The sequence below is a fragment of the Plectropomus leopardus genome, chromosome 18 (genome assembly GCF_026936395.1).
Source record: "Plectropomus leopardus strain MGB_pleo_1.0 chromosome 18, ASM2693639v1, whole genome shotgun sequence".
Classification (NCBI taxonomy): domain Eukaryota; kingdom Metazoa; phylum Chordata; class Actinopteri; order Perciformes; family Serranidae; genus Plectropomus; species Plectropomus leopardus.
In genome coordinates this window covers 16,545,605-16,565,158 of record NC_142193.1, presented here as the reverse complement: position 1 = coordinate 16,565,158, position 19,554 = coordinate 16,545,605, and the positions used below count along the sequence as shown (strand labels likewise).

The 19,554-nt window shown below is 40.9% G+C and overlaps 2 protein-coding genes across 2 annotated transcripts in view; one reads left to right on the top strand and one right to left on the bottom strand.

The window, feature by feature from the left end:
• Nucleotides 1-19,554, bottom strand: part of col5a3a (collagen, type V, alpha 3a) — a 118,742-nt gene that overhangs the window by 71,189 nt on the left and 27,999 nt on the right. The gene's annotated exons all lie outside the window — the stretch shown is intronic.
• On the top strand, nt 5,916-14,148 carry rdh8a (retinol dehydrogenase 8a). The gene is made up of 6 exons (XM_042505085.2): nt 5,916-6,334; nt 8,558-8,719; nt 11,093-11,272; nt 12,687-12,780; nt 12,900-13,083; nt 13,188-14,148. Exons 1-6 carry the CDS (start codon nt 6,229-6,231, stop codon nt 13,413-13,415), a joined length of 954 nt encoding a protein of 317 aa, XP_042361019.1. The 5' UTR covers nt 5,916-6,228; the 3' UTR covers nt 13,416-14,148.

The following is a 19,554-nucleotide window of genomic DNA, read 5'->3' as shown; positions in this document are numbered from 1 at the left end:
GGCAAAACAATTAGTTCAAGGTCACTATACACCAGTTGTCTTGCAACAATCCTAGGAAATTTAGGAGCTTAATAAATTAAAGATTATAATATAAAATGTATTGCTAAGCAGAACACTCAAGGACTTTTAGAATGAGAAATACTTTGGTCAGTGGTGGCTGCAACATGGTGCCACAGTGACTGAGTGGACAGCCCCAATGAGAATCCATCTCTTTACTTCGCTTGCATACGATCCAACCCAGTCGCCAGAAAAAATGTTGGCATCGATTGCTTCTGCAGACAACGGACACATTACATTTGCACATTATAATTTGTGGAAATGTTAAAACTTTGAATTTTTTCAACAACACTGTGGTGAAGGTGTGGTACATTTTGGGCACAAAAACCACTTGGTTATAGTTAGGAAAAGATGGTATTTAGGCTGAAGTTTGGAGACAAAAAAGCTGATCGAAAAGCAGGGGCAGGTTGATGGAGTACCCCCAGGTTCAGTGGCTCAAATGCCAACGGAAAATGCCATGACTTGACAATAGAAAACCCAGGTTTGGTGCTCAAACGCCACTGGGAAATGCTGTGATTTGTCCGTGAAAACACCCAGGTTCGAGAGCTCAAATGCTACTGATAAACACCAGGGCTCAGTGGTACAAATATTGCTGGGAAACAATGCAACGTATTGGCGAAAAACACCCAGGTTTGGCGGCTCAAACACCCCTCGAAAAAAAACAAGATGTGTCGATGAAAAACACCCAGGTTCTGTGCCACAGATACTGCTGGAAACACAGTGAAGGGTGGCAAAAAGACAACCATTGTTGTTGTTGTTGTAGAAGTCTGCTAGGCAGGCACCTTGTGTAGGTGACACACCATCCACCATCCCCTCCACCTGCCAATCACAAAGTAAGTTTGTGTATTACAGAATTTTAGAAAAATTTTATTATGATATGTGTGAAACATGCAAATGTAACGTATTCGTGGTTAGCAGAAATGGGAACATTTACTTCTAGTGACTAGGTTATCAGAAAAAAAAACATCGAAACTACCTATAAGTTGCAATGTTCTTATTCAGCCTGTTTCCATGAAGAAATTTTGTACTATCATCATCGTATTTAAATTAATTAATAAACACAATCCAAACTTTTTTATGCAATGCTTTTCAACAGACGTGTCTGAGACTGTATAGATGGCCTATTATGATGAGCTGTAACTCTATGAATGTTTCTAAGAATGTCATTAACTGGTGCTCAGAAATGCCACATTATGATCTTCAGAGAAACTCTCTGTGGAGTGCCCATTGTGTGTGTAGTCTGCAGCTGCAGCAACAGTTTTAACTCTCCTCTTTTGGTGCAGCTCATGGGCTCCTCTTTTTAGCATTCTCTCTCTCTCTCAATTAACTGTGTTCTCTGTCTGCCTCAGAGCCCCTAAAACACTTTCCCAGCTCACTCCGCTCTAAGTCTTTGCACCCATTCTTTCTGTGTTTTTTAAGTCTCCTTCCCGCCCACCGACCCCCAGCTACTCTTTCCCTTTCGTCCCTTTTATTCTCATGAAGTTTGCATTCCACACCTCCTCTGCAGACTGCACACAAAGGAGCAGAAAGCGCCACTCCTGACCTGTGGCAAACATTCCAGTCCTCTAGGCCTTTTCACACAGCCAGAGTCCCTTATCCTTCCTGTAGCATCAGCCAGAATATGCCTATGTCCAATACCACTGCATGGAAATGCCACCAAAAGCAGGGCCCAAACAGTGGATGATGCACTGGCTGTATGATGAGGACTAACGATGGATATTAGCCTCCGCCTATCATTTTGCATATTTACATGCAAATGTTCATTAATATTTCCTGTCCCATATTTTAAATAAATAAATTAAAAATCGAATCTGACAGTAGAAATTATTAGTAAGAAATAAATAGATAAACAAAACAAATGCATGAAAGTTGTACATTTCAAATATTTGAAATGCCAAGTATAGATTCATTTCTTTTAACAAATAGTGTGTTGTATGTTTAAAACAGCATCTCTACATAATCACACGATCCATCTTTAATCATGATGAGCCAAAACAGATACTGGCTTCACTAACTCAGCTGGGAAACTACAGAAGGTTTCAGAAGCATCTGTTCCTTAAAGTCCAAATACAGGAAATTAACTGTTAAGCTATAAAAGAAGGCTTAAATGAGATGGGGTGTCATTTTCCATGATTTGGACTTCGATAAAAAGGTTATGGACGGGTGATTTGGGCTCAGAGCACAGCTGGAGGAAGCTCAGACGAGACAGGCGAAAGCTCTGATGAAGGATGCTGGAAAAACAGATTGCCATAAGGAGTGTTAAAAACTGTAGCGGTGTAGCAGAGAAGTGGAGAGGGGAAAGTTTGAGGTGAAAAAGGGAGGAGGATTTACAACAAGACATTTAAAGCAAAGAAAGCACGTGGCGAGGCGAAGCATGTACGGGCTTGTGTTATCCCCTCCTCTTTGTCTCTTTCCTCACTCCTTTTGTGTCTTAGTGCCTTAATCTTCTGAAATTCCACAGCAATAGCTCGGAGGCTGGTAGACATCAGTGGCTGCCCAGCACCCCTCCTCATCCCCATCCACACCTGTCCACTTTCTCCGCAGGCACAAGGGAAAGCATGCCAGGAACGGCCATGACCTTACTCCAGCGGCTTACTCCGGCCCCTTTAGCACCATTTCCACTGGTGGACAGCTTTTAGATTAGTCCCAGCTGAGTTTTATGACTGTGAGTACTTTATTGTACTGTGACATGAAATTGAGGGTCAAATAAGTTGAATAAAACTTACTTCAAATTAATCATTTGGCAGCAAAATAGCCTTTGAATTACTTGTTAATTGTTGGGTCAGGGTTCGTGTGGGTCAAAGGTTCATGGTCGTTTTTCATTCTGAGCAATACATTTGCACAGATCACCACCTGCTGCTCTGTCATAAAAATACAAAATGTAACAAGATTATTTTGGAATTATATTACACTGTCTGAAAACCCTGAATTGTGACTATTGTGCTGTGTTCCTCTGCATATTCTTTATTTTATTTCTATTTTATTTATCTATTTCTATTTCAAATTATTAATTTTTTTGAGGGGATTTTGACTTTTGTTGTGCCATCTCTGATCCCCTATATTCTGTAGCCATTTTATATTTATTGTTGCCACTGGTATGTCTCATCTGATATGTTAACCTGCCATGCACCAACACTTCAAAGTCAATGAAAATTTGAATTAAGAAAAAAAAGATTTTTGCACTCACGGTGATAATGTGCAGGCTCTTTTTCTTCTGTTCTCCTACTATTTTATTTATTCTGCTTATACACTCAGTTGCAGGTGACTCTGAGACTGTCATCCAAATGCCTAAAATTTGAAATGCAGTCAAATATATAAATATATAAACTAAAATGTCACTGCAGTGCATGTTGTTTGGCACACTGTCAGCTTGAATTTAAAGCTGTTTTATCTGACAATGCAAATTATACTTTTTATTATCTCATTGTAAACTTCTGCTTTCTGCTGAGAGAAATGGGTCATAGCTTAGGGATGTTCTCAATAAGCAGACATCAGCTTTGCGAGACAGCAAGAGGAAATTGGGCCTGAACTCCATGTAAGCTGACAGTCTGCTCTCTGTTGTCAGCATTACAGACAGTTTATCACAAGCAGTGGTGATTGAAGATTTTTCATTAAGTATTTCATATGTTGAGTTATATGCATCAGATGCTTCAGGTTGATCTTTTCACAGCAAGACGAAACCCGTCTTTGCACCATAAGCCTGCTGGTGACTGGCCGACCCTCAATAGATCAGGGCAGGACTCCACTCATTGTTAAAATAGGTCTTCCCTTTGTGAGAATCCGTTCAAAGTAATGACAGAAATGAATAGCTGCTTTTAATGGATGTAGTAACCTCAGTTTACCCTCAGAGGAGACAAGCAGGCCAGAAAACTCAGGAACTCATCCTTGTCCTCTCACACTGTTCCCTCTGCTGGTCTCTCTCTCTCTCTCTCTCTCTCTCTGTGTGTGTGTGTGTCTTCTGCTTTCACCTTTTCTATTCTCTTGTCTTGTCCTCACAGTGACCTTAGCGTTCCACATTGTTGTTAATGTGTCCAATTAGGAATGGGGTTAACAAGTTAAACCAGAGGGGAGCATTGACACATGGGGGCCTATAAACATCATTGTGCATGTGCATGCAATATGTTTTAAATGTCCAGGATGTAGGATTTCGGGGATATATATGTTGGCAGAAATGGAATATAATATCTATAAGTATGTTTTTATTTCCTTAAAATGAGGTTCGTCATGTTATCGGTTGTTACATTAGAATGAGTCCTCTTTCAAGGAGTCTGCAATGTTGTTTCTACAGTAGCCCAGACTGGACAAATCAAACACTGGCTCTAAATAGGGTAATTCATGCTTTTGCATTGGCTACTTTTGTTCTCCTCCTCTGGAGGTGTTGCTATAGTTAACATGCAATGATTTCACTTGTCTGATCCACTTGACATCAAATTAGGCTGTATGTGTCCAGTGCACTAAAATGTCAGTGTAGAAATGTTTTCAGTCTGAAAATGATCATAAATGGCCAGCAAATTTTACTTGCATCAGTGGAAAGAATAAGCAACAACAACAAAGAATGCACCATATAGAGCTACTTTATGGCCATTATGTGAACTAATTATTATAAATATGTAATCCTGAGCCAAGATCATCATAACAACCTCAGCTCAATACAATTCTCAAAAACAGGATGCTTGTTGTATAATGATTTAATGAATGCATTAAACAGACTAAAACAATATTTAAAAATGATATTAAATCATTAAGAATTTATACTGATTTTTTAAATGGAAAGAACCAGCACTTGTGTTTGAAGTGTCCACCATGCAAAGTTGGCAATGCATTTGATAAATACATGGAAAAGTGTATTTGCATACAGACAAAGTGTTCTAAAAGTTATAAGAGACATAAATCACAGATTACTTCCAACAAATCACTCACTCACTAACCAGAGTGCTCTTTGAACCCTCCGCTCATCCCTGCTTGGATGTTTTGAGTCTAACCATCAGAGTAAACAGAAAACTAAATTTTGCATGTGGTTGCATCACATGTAGCAACAGGCCCAAACACATCAGACTCTGGCTCTTGCACTATAGCATTTCATCAGAGCAAAAGACTGGTTTAAGATCTTATCAATGGCACTTTGACCCCTTACAACATCCGTCGAGAATAGGATCCACTTATCACCTTAACAGAGCCTTACTAATGCCATCATTGTCATTTGAGACACAGCTGAAAACCAGACTCAGATCATTCGTTATATTTAGTCAACACCTGAATAACAGTGATGCAATTAGCATTACTTTTTGATGAGGCATTATTGCGTTCAGAGGCTGGAGTGCCTCTTAAATGTGCTGCATTGTGCCTTACCACCAGATGGCAGTACAATGCAGCGCATTGAGTAACCATAAACATTACCTTTCAAAAGTAAGGTAAGCAAGGAGGGAGTGGTTTTATGTCAACTAGAGCCATACAAAAGTCGCTTAATTTGGATACAGGAAAAGCTAAGAACATCATGATGATGATAATAATAGTGGTAATAATAATAATAGATTGTATTTGTAATAAAATCATATTTTCAGCCCATATATGTCATGTAAAACATTGTCTTAAAATGTAATCAACCATTCTTACATAATTTATTTTAACTTTTATAAAGATTTTATAAGATTTTATAATAGTAACATTTTCTATTTTTTTTAAATGGGCAGGCCACCATAACATAAAGCATGGTAAAACGTATAATGAAGTAATTTTAAGAATAAAAAACGGTTGTATAGCGAATCACAGATAGTAGCAGGTCGGAACAAAACATCATGTGACCGCTGTCTGAACATCACAGTTGTTTGTTGTTGGGGTCACCAGCTCAGAAATCAACTAAGCACTGCCCACTCTGCAACACGCACGTGCGCGCATGCACGGCCACACACATTTTAGAGGAATTAACTTCATTTTCAAGGCAGGCGGCACCTATCAAGTTTAAAGTCTTGTCTGCGAGTGGTGTTTGCAATGCCACGTCCTTTTTTTGGTTACTGATTTTATTGAACATGTGACTGAATTAGAGGCTCACATGGCTGCGGTGGCTGCATGATCCGCTTTAGTTTTTTAAAGTCCGGTGATCGGTAGCTCCCTCGGCAGCGACCATCCAGAGCAGAGGACCGCTGCAAAACACAGCGCCTACCCGGACAAATCATGGCGAACAGCGGGCAGAAAGTTGTGCTGATCACCGGCTGCTCCTCCGGCATCGGGTTACGAATCGCCGTCACGCTGGCCAAAGATGAAAAGAAGCGTTACCATGGTAAATGCGCTTTCTTCTACATTGTTTCTTTGATCGGACCTATTAGTAGCAAGCCTGTAATAGCCTAGTGTGGTTCGCTTGAAAACCTATTCCGTGTTTACTTTCCCCTTCAATGCTCTGCTGTTGCACCAATCCTCCTTTACGCACAAAGTTCGGTTGAGTTTCATGCGCAACTCTCCGTCTTAACGCAAAGATTTGGTGTGGTGTCCACTGAAATAGCTAGTGATATGGGATCCATATCCTTTTGTAAGGACTGGGATTCAGTCGCCCCTTTGATTCAACAATTATCATCTGAAAGCGCAGTTTCCAGGGTAGGGCTCTGCAAGGATGCCGCTTTCCAGGCGGAATCATAAAAGGAGTCTTGTCAGTTCTCTTTCAAGTGACTTCTCCAGCACAAAGCCCCCTTTTATCGCAGTGAATTGTAGACCGCCTGCTCCGGTTTAGTGCCGTGTCTAATGTGCCTATAGTTCCCTCACTGGAGCGAGTGTTGAAAGGGGGACAAAGTTTGAGACCTGTACAAGCGAGGGTTCACTCTAAAGCAAGGGCCTTGTTTGAAGTCTTCATTGGTGCACAGTGGAGTTAGGGTGTCCCACTTTGACATTGTTGCTCTGTGCGTCTCCTCTCCTGCTTCCCAGCCATCATTAATGTCACTCCAGGAGCTGGAGATGCAAAACCTTTTCCATGTCATGAAGCCTCAGACAGAATTACATTCAGCCCACCTTCCCACCCCCAGCCCCCCGTTGGTGAGAGTTGCCCCCTTCTTGTTAGATGTGACTTTATGCAGAATAACAATTGTCTGTAGGCCTATAATCAGTGAGTTAACCTATGATTGCAGCAGTCATCCTATGCATTTTCTAATTATTCTCATTTTAGTCAAATTATGGTATCACTGCTCCTCTTTTGCAACTGTAGCCATCAGGGGGCCACCAGGATCTGATGGGATTTATTACTGTGACACAGATGAGCAAAACAAAAGTGATTAACTGCTCCCATAACACTATTATTTTCACAATGTGACCTGATTTCAATAAGGCCACCTCTGAGCAAAGAAGCTGATCTGCCCTTTTCCCAGGGTCTTAAGGAAATCCAACAGATTAAATATTGCACTGTGCATAAAGTAATAATTAGCTGCACCAAACTCAGAGAACCCCCCCTCCCAAAAATACCTCTTTGTGTGTGAGTGTGTGTGTATTGCAATGTGGCTCATTCAAGAATGTTTAAGCAGCCCAAGAGTAATTCCTGCAGGAGCCAGAAGAACAATGGAGCTCTTGTTCACTTCTCTGCCTAGATGTAAATATCTTTGTTCCTTCATGGACACACAGTTCTCAAATCATAAGATTAGACTTAATTGTGAGATGTCACTAATGCGTTGTGTGTTAAAGACGAGTTGCATGACACTTACAAAGCAGCATTCTCAGAACATGGGCCTAGTTTCATTACGATACGTAACATTTTATGGCAATCCAAAGCCTCAAGAGCACAGCAAGCCCTCTTTTAATCTTACTTATCCAACCTTGTCTCTGTTCAGACAAGAATCAGGTGAGGGTTTGCCTTTATCTGCCGAGGCCAACAGGTAGATTCAGATGAATGTGTGAAGAAGAGGTTGTTTACTCCCACTGATTGCATTGTGCAACAGCACTGTCTCTCCCTCTCTCTGCTAGATAGCGTCAGTCAGAAAAGTGTTAGCACGACACACAATATGGAAGAAGCAAAGTCAATAGCGAGCTGATAGCTGCTGTCACCGGTCAGGATAGATTCCTGTGCTATATGTGGGTTAATGCGGCCCAGCGTGTAAAGTTCAGAGGAAATCAATTCCGTGTCCTGTATACTGACAGGCGTGGTCATTGCTGGGAACTCTGACCCACACGTCTCACTCTGTCACAACTATGAGTGTGTGTGTCAGGAAGTCATTTAGTGGTGCCTCACAGATCAGAGGTTTCCTGTGTGTCACTTCATTAGTGTGACAATGGGTCAAAAGTGTGTTGTTTTTGTAATTACAGAAAATGATTCATAATTTTCTAAATGACTACATACAAAAATGGCCCCAGTAAAAAGTCACCTTGAAACTGATGATACTAAACCATTTATTTGTGGTTCAAAGCGGCGTCACTGTGAAACTCTAAAGAACCTTCATCTGGTATTGCAAAAGCTCTTTTTGTAAAATTTGAAGCCACATCATACATGTAAAATAATATTTTATGCCTCTCCGTCTCTCCCATTCAGTCATTGCCACCATGCGGGACCTGAAGAAGAAGGACAAGCTCGTAGAGGCAGCTGGAGATGCATACGGCAAGACCTTGATGTTGCTTCCACTAGACGTGTGCAGTGACGAGTCAGTCAAGCAGTGCATCAACAATGTCAAGGACCGCCATATTGATATCCTGAGTGAGTGGGACACACCTGAAACTAGGCCTGCATCTGCCATTTGACTCCTTCCCCAACTTTGAATACATTTGCTTTCTTTTATCATATATTTTACAACAGTTAATCAATATTTTTACTGTATTTTTTAAATGAAGTAATGTACTATATAACCTTATCATGGATGGATTACTGAACGGGTTAACCGGGCACAGGCCCCGGGGCCAAAAGTGTCAGGGGCTCTCTGAGGTATTCACCCGCAAAATGCCACTCAAAGAAACATGCACTGACCAGGAAGATACTCAAAATGACCACTAAGAGAAACAAAATGACTATGAAACAATTATAGGGATAAGCAAAACAAACACAATGAGACACAAAAAAATGCAAAACAGCTGCAAAAGACTCAAAACAACTATGAAAAGGAGATAAACAACCACAAAAAACACGCAAAATGACCAGAAAGAGACAAAATTACTACAGAGATGCAAAGCAACTACAAACAGATGCAAAACAACCAGAAAGAGAAACAAGACAACTACAAAGAGCTGCAAAACACCTGCGAAAAGATACTAAGAGACTCGTGATGACTACAAAAAGGTGATGAAAGACCACAGAGAAACAAAATGACTACAGAGAGATGCAAAGCAACCACAATCACAAAATGACTATTAAGAGACACTGTGACTACAGAAGGGGACAACAACCACAGACTTAACAGAGAGAAACTGAAGGACGTCAAAGCCACACCAAATCACAGAGAGTTTAGTACTGACCACAAAGACACACAGACAAGACAAGTACAAAGAGTTGCAAAACAGCTGGAAAAAAAAAATCAGACTCATGACGAAGCGGAAAAAGGAACCACAAAGTCACACAAAATGACCATAAAGTGACAAAAAATTCCTACAAAGAGATGCAGAGCAACTACAAACAGAACAAAACCACAGACAGACACAGTACGGCTCAAAAAGTTGCAAAACAACCACAGACACAACAGAAAGAGACACAGAATGGCTTTAAAAACTCACAAAACCACAGAGAGATTAGTCCTGATCACAAAGAGACAAAATTATAGCAAAGTGACACAAAAAAGACAAAAAATTACTAATAAGACATGCTTAATAGCCAATAAGAGGCGCAAAACAACTGCAAAGAGATACAAAACAGCTGAAAAATACAAAAAGAGGCTCACAGCGACAATGGAAAGAGGATAAACAACCACAAAGACACAAAGAAACACAAAATGAGCACAAAAAGACAGCATCACACAAAAGACACACAGACTCTTTGTATTGTGTCTGGTTGTTTTGTCACTTTTTTCTATTTGTACTAAGAGACACAAACCAGAAAGATGCGGAACAACTACAAAGAGACACAAAACTACAACAAAAAGAAGCTAAACAACTAAAAAGTCTGTTTGTCTGGCTGTCATGTAGGAGAGGAGGTGGGCGCCTCTTCGTGTCATGTCTATGCCTGGGGGCTTGTGGTCTTCTGCATATAATATTAACCTTGAAGCTTCCGGCGACAGTAGTCGGCAGTAGTGTATTTTAGGTAAACAGTAATGTCATACTTTTATGAGAGAGAAAGTAACAGTAAACATCCAGCGGACGTGTCAGGTGGAAAAGCAAACTATCACAGTACAGCGTCAACTTTGTAATAAAATTACAACTTTAAGACTTTAAGTTGTTGAAGTAACTGAAATGTTTTTGTTGGTCAGTCTTGTAGCGCTGTCCGTCATGGTTTTGCAGTTGACATAAAGAGTAGGTGGGGGGAGGAGATTGGAAGAATCTTGAAATTCCAGTGGGCAGATAGACCACCACACTGGTATCCCGAGTGTGCAAAATATAGCTGGAACTGAGTCTGCAGCTCTATGTAGCCATGACTTTTTATCCTGCTCAGTCTTTAAAGCTAAAACAAAGCAGAAAAACTGTTCTAAAACCCAGAAAAGTCATTACGAATTAATTAGGACCTTTGCATTAATCAGTCACTCTATAAAAATGTGATAAAAAAGTGGTTTTATGGAAGTTTGGTAAATTGTGTGTTGCTAAATTAATAACCTGTGAAAAGGAGTTATTTGTGTCCAGACCTTTCCTCTGGATAAAGGTCCTATTTATAAACCTGCCTCCATCTCACTCTAAATCCAACATTACATCCCCCTTCACCTAATTACTCAAGACCCAGAGGCCCTTCAACATGGGCTGCTGTTACATCACACCTCTCTGTTATTGTCACACACTGACATCTGGTGGCAAAATTAAGTAACATCACCTGCCATCTATGAAAGAAGGATCCACTAAGACGGATATGTTTCATTAAGTTAGCAATATTGTAACTATTTGGATATTTGCAATGCTGGAGATAGAAATAGGTTGTGATTTCTGTGTTTCCTGTCAGTTAACAACGCAGGTGTGGGCCTGCTGGGACCTGTGGAAAGCATCAGTATCGAGGAGATGAAGAGAGTATTTGAGACCAACTTCTTTGGCGTCGTTCGCATGATCAAGGAAGTGATGCCAGACATGAAAAAAAGGCGTTCTGGACACATCGTGGTCATGAGCAGCGTCATGGGTCTTCAGGGTATGATTTGAGTGGATTTGAAAAATACCGACTGTAAAAAAGTACATGTTTTTAAGACTTAACCGATGTAGACAGAAGCACACAGAAGTAGAAGTAATTTAATAAACTATAGCACAACACTTGCAGTAATAAAAGTACTATTGATATATATTTTTCTAGCCTGAGGCTCATTTGAAAAAGAGGAGGATTGAAGTCTCAATGTCTGTAAGCTACAAGATAATATATTTTTGGACAGACTAATGGAGAGTCTTATGGCCTTGATAGTCACTCATATTGAGCTGTAAATCATACAGTGTGTTCTGTGCTTTAGGACCTCCTCAATCTGAAATCAGGTTATACCACCATGCCAAACTTGAACTTAACAAACTTGAAAAATGAAATTACATTAAATAGAATTTTATCTCATAACAGAAACATTTTTTTATAATGCTGAAAGAAAACACTTTAGGTTCTTATCATTATTATTATTATTATTATTATTTATTTTGATTAAATCTTTTTTCAATATTAGTAGCAAATAACTTATCTTTATTCTGTTTAAAGGTCCAGTGTGTAGGATTTAGGGAGATATATATTGCCAGACATGGAATATAACATAATAAGTATGTTGTTGTTGTGTTTTATAATGAGCTGTTCATATCTACATGGGGAGCTGGTTCTCATCCATGGAGATCGGCATGTTCCACCGCCATGTTTCTACAGTAGCCCAGAGTGGACAAACCCAACACTGGCTCTTGATGAGACTATTCACATTTCACATTGGCCATCCTAGTTAACGGCCGTTATGCACCAAGCTGAATGGGTGTTGAGAAATGCTGACTTAAGAGGCGAAACTGCCTCGTTTAGCGTTTTTAAAGGTTTAAATTAGCAGGTCACATTGTTTTGGAGAGGAAGAGACATCTGTGTTTTATTACGCTCCTGGTAATGTCTGAATCTTAAGTTATCAGAGAAAAAAGGTGAACACACATAAGCAGGCACTGGACAAGCGGCCTGTCTTTGACTTACCAAACAGCATAGTAGAAACACTAGGTCACAAGGTCCAAGACTAATGCGGATAATGCGGCTCACCGTAAAAACCTCTTGAACAATGAAAAGTGAAGGAATTCAAACTGACAGTTCACATGTGGCACATGGTAGTTTCAGCTGGTGCAATGTGCAACTCTCTCCACTAGATGCCACTAAATCCTACACACTGCTCCATTAAAACATATGGGGTTAATTCTTAGATGCAAGTAGGCAAAACTGACTGGCATATTCTGTCTGTCCTATGTGACACCTATCTGTTACTTGGTTGATTTGAGTATCTTTATGTGTAAATGATGTTAGACTCATGTCTGCTGTTAACTGAGTACTGTGAGATCTGATAATACAATGAGTTGACGCCGTCCTTTATCTCTATGTTTTGTTGGTTTAGGAGTGGTGTTCAACGATGTTTACACAGCCTCTAAGTTTGCCATGGAGGGTTTCTGTGAGAGTATGGCTGTGCAGCTGATGAAGTTCAATATCCGGTAGATTACCCTCTTTCCTCTGTTTTTTTTTCTTTCCTCTCCTCCTCCTTCACATCTGTCTTTAGTTTGTGCCATACATGCTCCCTAACCGGCCTTTCTGCATATCACTCCCCTCACAGGTTGTCCATGATCGAGCCTGGCCCGGTGCACACTGAGTTTGAGACAAAGATGATGGAGGACGTGGCCAAGATGGAGTATCCGGGAGTAGATGCCGACACAGTTCGTTATTTTAAAGACGTTTACCTGCCGTCATCCATAGATATATTTGAAGCCATGGGACAGACGCCAGAGGACATAGCCAAAGTAAGGAAACATGATCAGTTTTGCATGTCTGTGATCACTAATTGGTTCAAACATTCAACCAGCCTCCATGAAATCAATCCAAACTTTTTTTCACTTCTCTCCAGTGCACTAAAAAGGTTATTGAGTCAAGCAGCCCTCGCTTCAGGAATCTGACCAACAGCCTCTACACACCCATTGTGGCCTTAAAGTACGCAGATGAGACTGGTGGCCTGTCTGTCAACACCTTCTACAACCTTCTCTTCAATTTCGGCCCTCTCATGCACATCACCATGAGCATCCTCAAGTGCCTGACATGCAGCTGCCTGCGTAGACGCACCATCTCACCTAACTGAGGGCATCCAATCCTGCCCCATACACTTCCAGTTTGTTGACCCCCCACCCAGTTCCTACTGCCTTTTTCCTGAGGTTTGGGGCTAAGCAGGTAGACTAGAGCCAGTAACTCTGAACAGAGGAGGTGCCTTTTAGTTCAAAGACACTACCATGATAAGCTTTGCCAGACAACATGCACAATTGCACATATTTGTCACAGAGATGTTGAATGCAGGATGACCTCATGCACTCACACAGACAGAGACACAGAAGCATCACACACGTTAGATTGTTGTACATACATACTATAAAGCTACGGCCATGCCTTGGTCAGATATAGAATGGTTTTATAGTGGTTAGATGTCTATATCGTTTTAACTCACAGACAGGACACGAGATACGAGCCCCATGGACGGACAACAAAGCACAAAAACATGAACTCAGTTACAGAGAGAGACAATACAATTTTAGAGAAATAATGATGCTATAACTTGTAGCCTATATAATTATACACTCAGGCTCACCAGAGTTATAATGTGTGACAGAGACAGAAAGAATATATCTGCTTTTTTGGTGTTATGCCCTTAATTTCATGTTTGCCTGAGCATAGTGTTCTCATGGTCATAACTGCTGTTAAATCATATTTTTAATCTTTTCATAAATTGAATGTTTTTTAAGTTTGTGAAGGGGTTGGTCAGATATTTTAATCTAATGTCTTGATTTAAAATAAACAGAATTCTGATTTACCCTTAAAAAGGTATTATTCATTTTTTAAGGATAATAATCAAATGTGACCACTAATGTGACTTATATGTTTTCTTGATACTAATGTCGGAGTTCTGCTTGGGGTTTCTCTGTCTGCAAGACCCTTTAGGCACCAAGAGGGGGCAGTATTTTACTGTATTTTTCCCTTGCAGCCAACTTGTGGATTTCAGGAGCTGAGTGTGAAGGAATTAGTCCTTGGTGGTCTGAGAAGTGCAATATAATTGAATAGTTAAGATCTTGTGTACACTGCCTATTGTGTTTTTTATGAGCACATTTATTTTATACATTGGATTTGTAACTATATGTTTCAATAATACAATAGTTTGATCTCATTTTTATTTGTTCTGCTTAGAGTAATGCACAACAATCTGATTTGCAGTTACTGTGATTACATATTCCATGACCAAAAATGCACAGGAAGAGGAAGAAAAACTTTTTTTGCCTGCTCCTGATTCAAAACATAAATAATGAAATAGATGGTCTGTCAATCACAGTTACTTACTGTAATAACCAATACTTAAAGTAACCTGAGCAAAAGAAGAATCAAGAGCTATATATAATAATTCACCATCAACTAATTTGACAGAAAACCTGGAAACTTTGTGTGTTTAACTGAAAATTGCTCATATAATTATTATCTATAAATCATTCTGTAGAGAATTCCACAGTTTGACACCAAGCGCACATCTGCTTTAAAATAGTCAGTGCACACTGATGCTTTAAATTAAATTCAGTCCTGTGGTAGTGCTTTTTTGAATTTTGAATGGTTAATTTGGAAAGATAGTTGTTCTTTAGTGGTTAACATTATAGAAAGTTTTCATGTAACAAACATGTCTAAGCCAACAGAGCTGTTGTATTCAGGTAAAGACACATAATGCCTCTTGCAGAGCACGTACTTGTTTTTGCATATGCATTTTTTGTCTGTGCACATACGCACACATTAGCATGTGTTTGCATGCGTGTGTGTTTTCATGCATGTGTGTGTGTTAGTGTGTGAAAGTGTTGTATGGGCATGTCTATGGGCCAAGTTAGTGATCTGTTGATGGATATAAAGAGGTCATGGCCTGTTCCCCATCAAAACCCCTCCCTTGAACCCCCACCCCTCACACACACACCCTGCTTTGTGCCGTGTGAGAGAATGTGACCTGGTTCCCATCCCTGAGGAGGGGTGAACCCTAATGACGGCCTCCTCAGACACATTGCGCAGTCCCTGAGCCTCCATCTCCAGCTGGCCCCCTCAGCCCATAGGGCCAGGACCCCCTGGTCCACACTGGGAGAGGCCTGCGCTGTGGCCTGGATAGTTTATCCAGAGTTTGTCCCGTCTGCACACACCCTTTCTCATCCCATCCTGCTATGCCCTGCCGAGCTCAGACTGGTTACACTCACCGGCTCACCAACACAGGACAGTGCAACTGGTAGCAGACCTGCCCAGTGTACAATGAGTGCAGCGCCTCGGCTCTGTGTATGTGTCTTCATCAGAGGCGACAGCTCCGCACAATGGAACAAAGACGCTGTCAATCACAATCAAATGGGTGTGTGTGCGAGGGGTGGAAGGGGGGTAGGAGGTTGGGGGAGGAGTCTGTGTGTCTTGAATGTTCAGGGGGATGCCAAGACCCAATGTGGGACGCTGAAGGCGAAGGGCAGGGGTGGGTGGGGGAGTTTTGGGGGCGGCGGGGGGTGGGGTTGTGTCGCATTTGGGGAGATGAGAATTGGGGTGCCCAGGCCTCAATGGAGGACCTGTTTACTAATTGAATGAACACAGGAGTTACAGCAAAGTCTCATTAAACAAGGGGTCTTATCAAACCATTGTTGTGTACCTTTGTTTTACAATCAAGAACATAATTGCGTTATAATGAGGGCAGCATGACGTGGTTAGGTCTTCCCTTAATTGTAACCCTGTCACAATTACTGCTCCACTAAACATGCAGAGGCTCTGCCTACATGCACCCTTGTTGTGTGCTGACAAACAAGACACTTGCATTTCTAGGCAGTGAACTTGAGTAGAGAGAAGGGGAAAAGGAGGAACCTCAAATGTTATCTTTGGCATGTTTTTCGGATACATGCTTTTAAATGTGTCTACCTTCTCTGTTGCCGCTGGGTCACTGCTGGTTCAGCACTGTTATTGCATCCTCCTCTCACTGTCATCATCGCCAGAAAACCACACCTAAGCTTGACTCAGAGATTTTTTAGCTCGACTAAGGAGTCAAACACAAAAAAAGAGCTGCAGAGGTAAAAAAATTGTGAAATCTGTTGTGAATATTGGAAAGAAAAGTGTGGAAAAACAGAGACAGAGAGGTCAGGGTGTTGTGGGATGCTGGCATGGAGTGGAGCTTACGTCTAGACAGGGTGCTTCAGCCTGATCCCAGGTCAGGATGGATCACAATTAGGCTCCTCTTGTCTGTTTCTGTTATTACTTTGTAGAGAACTCCACTAATGAATCCTACAACCTGGAAATGCATTTTAGCATTTTAACAACTCCGGTTCCCTCGTCTCAAAGTCAATGGGTTTTTGATTGTGTTTTTGGTTAGAAGCCTTAAATAAGGTCAATAGTTAACACTAGCTTAAGAGACTTTAACGTTTTGCTCTATTACATAAAATACCTCAGTCAATGCCCCACTTGCAAACTTTGAAGCTTTTATGTGTCTTAAAAAAGATGGTTGCTAACATGTGGCTAAGTGAGACTACAGAATGTCATTACATAGAGCCACGCCGAACACAGCTATACAGCCTCATCCGTAGTGTAGTTCCTTTATAGCCTAACATTAACTTCTTACTTTTTTTCTGGTGATTACATTCAGGCTTTAAAAATCCTGAAAATGGTGTTCATTTGTCGAGATTACTGAGCGAAATGCACAGTACTGTGCAATAGTCTTAGGCCACCATTTGTTGTTTTAGCAAAGTTGCATTGACGATACATACCAATTTATTTCTGTCTCTGAGTTCAAGACATGCTAAGGGGGAAGGGATGCCATACTAAATACTTGCAGCCTGTTAAAGTGGTTTTATTCTGAAATATTTGCGTTTTTGATACTATAAACATATTTCCTGTAGGTTCTGTTGTATTTTAGTAGAGACTTCTGAGAAATAAATATGTATGATCATTATAACTTTGCTAAAATAACAAAGTTTAAGGTGGCCTAAGACTTTTGCACAGCACTGTAAGTATCATACATTTTTGTTCAACATGGATCTTATTTTATGCGATAAGTTAAAAGACTGGAAAAACCCCATAGGGGTTTTGACCAGGGAATCAGGGTGATGTTAGCTTCTGGGTTGGCTATCGTCCCTGGAGTACTCTTTTCTGAGTAGTGTCAAAGAATCCATGGATCAGAAATATATTCAAGGCACAACAGGACAGATAAAAGCTAAAGAAGGTGGAGGTCATCCACCATTTAACATGGCCGCATGAGAAGTAGCCACATGGGACGTATCAATATCCATAGAGCTGATCTGGGGTCTGAAGGGAGCTATCAATCTTTATATAGTCAAAACAGAAGAAGCCCTAGTTGCCCCGTAGCTGGCCTGTGGCAGCCGGGTCCATTTGGGCAGCAGAGGCCACAGGGAGAAACAAACACGCAACGTCCATCTCTCCATCTCTGTCCACTCTCTTTCTCTTCCCTGCTCATTCACTCTCTAAAGCCCACTGCCTGTCTGCCCTCTCCTCAGTCCATCTCCGTAACTCCACTGTGCAGTGACCTCTCACAGACCCAACGTGGGTCACTTGTTTATTCGCACATGGAGAGGGAGGGGGGTCGTCATCTCTCGTTCTGAGTAGAGCTGCTTGTTTGCATCCAGGATCGTTCGGAGGTCAGAGCATAAATCAAAAAGAATCTCGACTCTAGCTGGCCAGTCATACACATTGTTTTACACACACAGAACCGCTATTGTCGCTATCATTACAACATTAGCGCTGTCCCCTTTCCCCACTGCTCTTCCAGAACATAAACAAGCCAGCAGGAATTTCCAGACTGCAGTTTGCCCACTACCGTATCGTTTTGTTCCGCTCCGTTCACTCTCTCAAAACTACCAGTTCCAATGACTGTGAAACTCCGTGATTAGAGGGTTCATTCTGTGTACAGGCATTATAATTGTCAAACAAGGGGATGGAGGTTGATTGTGCTGGGCTTAGAGATGATGTAATCTGAGCTGGGGTAACATGATGGTGTTGTTTTTATTGTGGACAATGAGGTAAGATTGGTGTAATATTTCGTTAGAACAGCAAAGCCACTAAATTTGCTGCACAAACTCTGAAAACTCCTGTGTGCAGAGAATACGAAGTGAAGAGCACGACAGAGTCCAAAATGCAGATAAACAAATAAGGAACTCAAACAAACAAATTGCGCTTTTCTCACCATCCTGTGCACTGTAATTTCTTCCTCTAACATATCATCTCTCTTAACCTCTTCCACCATGGATCAGTTGTTTCTCTCTTTCAATGTTGTAATTAGACGTCTGGAAATCTAGCATATGCTTTTCTGGTTCGACCAACACCAAGGAGGGAATATTTTTTTTCAAGGGATGATTATCCTTTTAATTCATTTCCCAAGAATGGATGTGTTTTCCCTCTTACGCCTCTGGCAGTGCGTGAGTTCAGTGAGTGTTTATGAGGTTGCGTGTATGAGTCAGACAGACAGATAACAAGAAGAGTGGTGACAGATGTAGATAGATAGATAGATAGATAGATAGATAGATAGATAGATAGATAGATAGATAGATAGATAGATAGATAGATAGATAGATAGATAGATAGATAGATAGATAGATAGATAGATAGACAGACAGATAGATAGATAGATAGATAGATAATATCATAGACAGTTAGTCTTTGTGTGATAGACTGTGACCTCATCAAAGAGTCTATCAGTATTGAAGTTTGTCCTTGCCTGGCAACCCTGGCTGTATCCCAGCCTCATTTCCCTGCCAGAGAGGAATCCTCGCTCTGGACCTCATCAGCTCTGCCATGGATCTGATCTATTCACTGTCGCCAACCATAAAGATGAGAAACTAAACAGGGTGCGGGCACACCCATGCCAGGAAGCCTGACTTAGCCCAAAGAGCCCACATCATTGTTTATTCAGCTTGAGTGCATCATATCTTGGCAGCCAGGGTGAGAATGAATAGACGTTAAAAATCTTTGTCCATAATGATAAAAAAGCTTCAAGTAGCAACTTGCTTAAGCATAAGGAAAATTAAAAATGTCTCATATATACAATTTTATGCCTCTAAACTCCAAAACTATGCATTCTGGTCATCTGCTTCATTCATGAGTGGATGATTGGTAAACTTTGTGCTGCATTCATGGAACCAGCGAGGCTGATTTTTTTTCTTCCATCAAAACAAAAGAATGCCTCTGTCTATTGACCGTGAAAAGATGTTCGTAGATTTGTCCCCAGTGAA

Excerpts from the sequence above, each read along its gene's own strand:
- rdh8a (XM_042505085.2), top strand. The coding sequence starts at position 6,229 with ATGGCGAACAGCGGGCAGAAAGTTGTGCTGATCACCGGCTGCTCCTCC. Across the intron at positions 8,720-11,092 it reads CCGCCATATTGATATCCTGA|TTAACAACGCAGGTGTGGGC; the intron begins GTGAGTGGGACA and ends GTTTCCTGTCAG. Across the intron at positions 11,273-12,686 it reads CAGCGTCATGGGTCTTCAGG|GAGTGGTGTTCAACGATGTT; the intron begins GTATGATTTGAG and ends TTGTTGGTTTAG.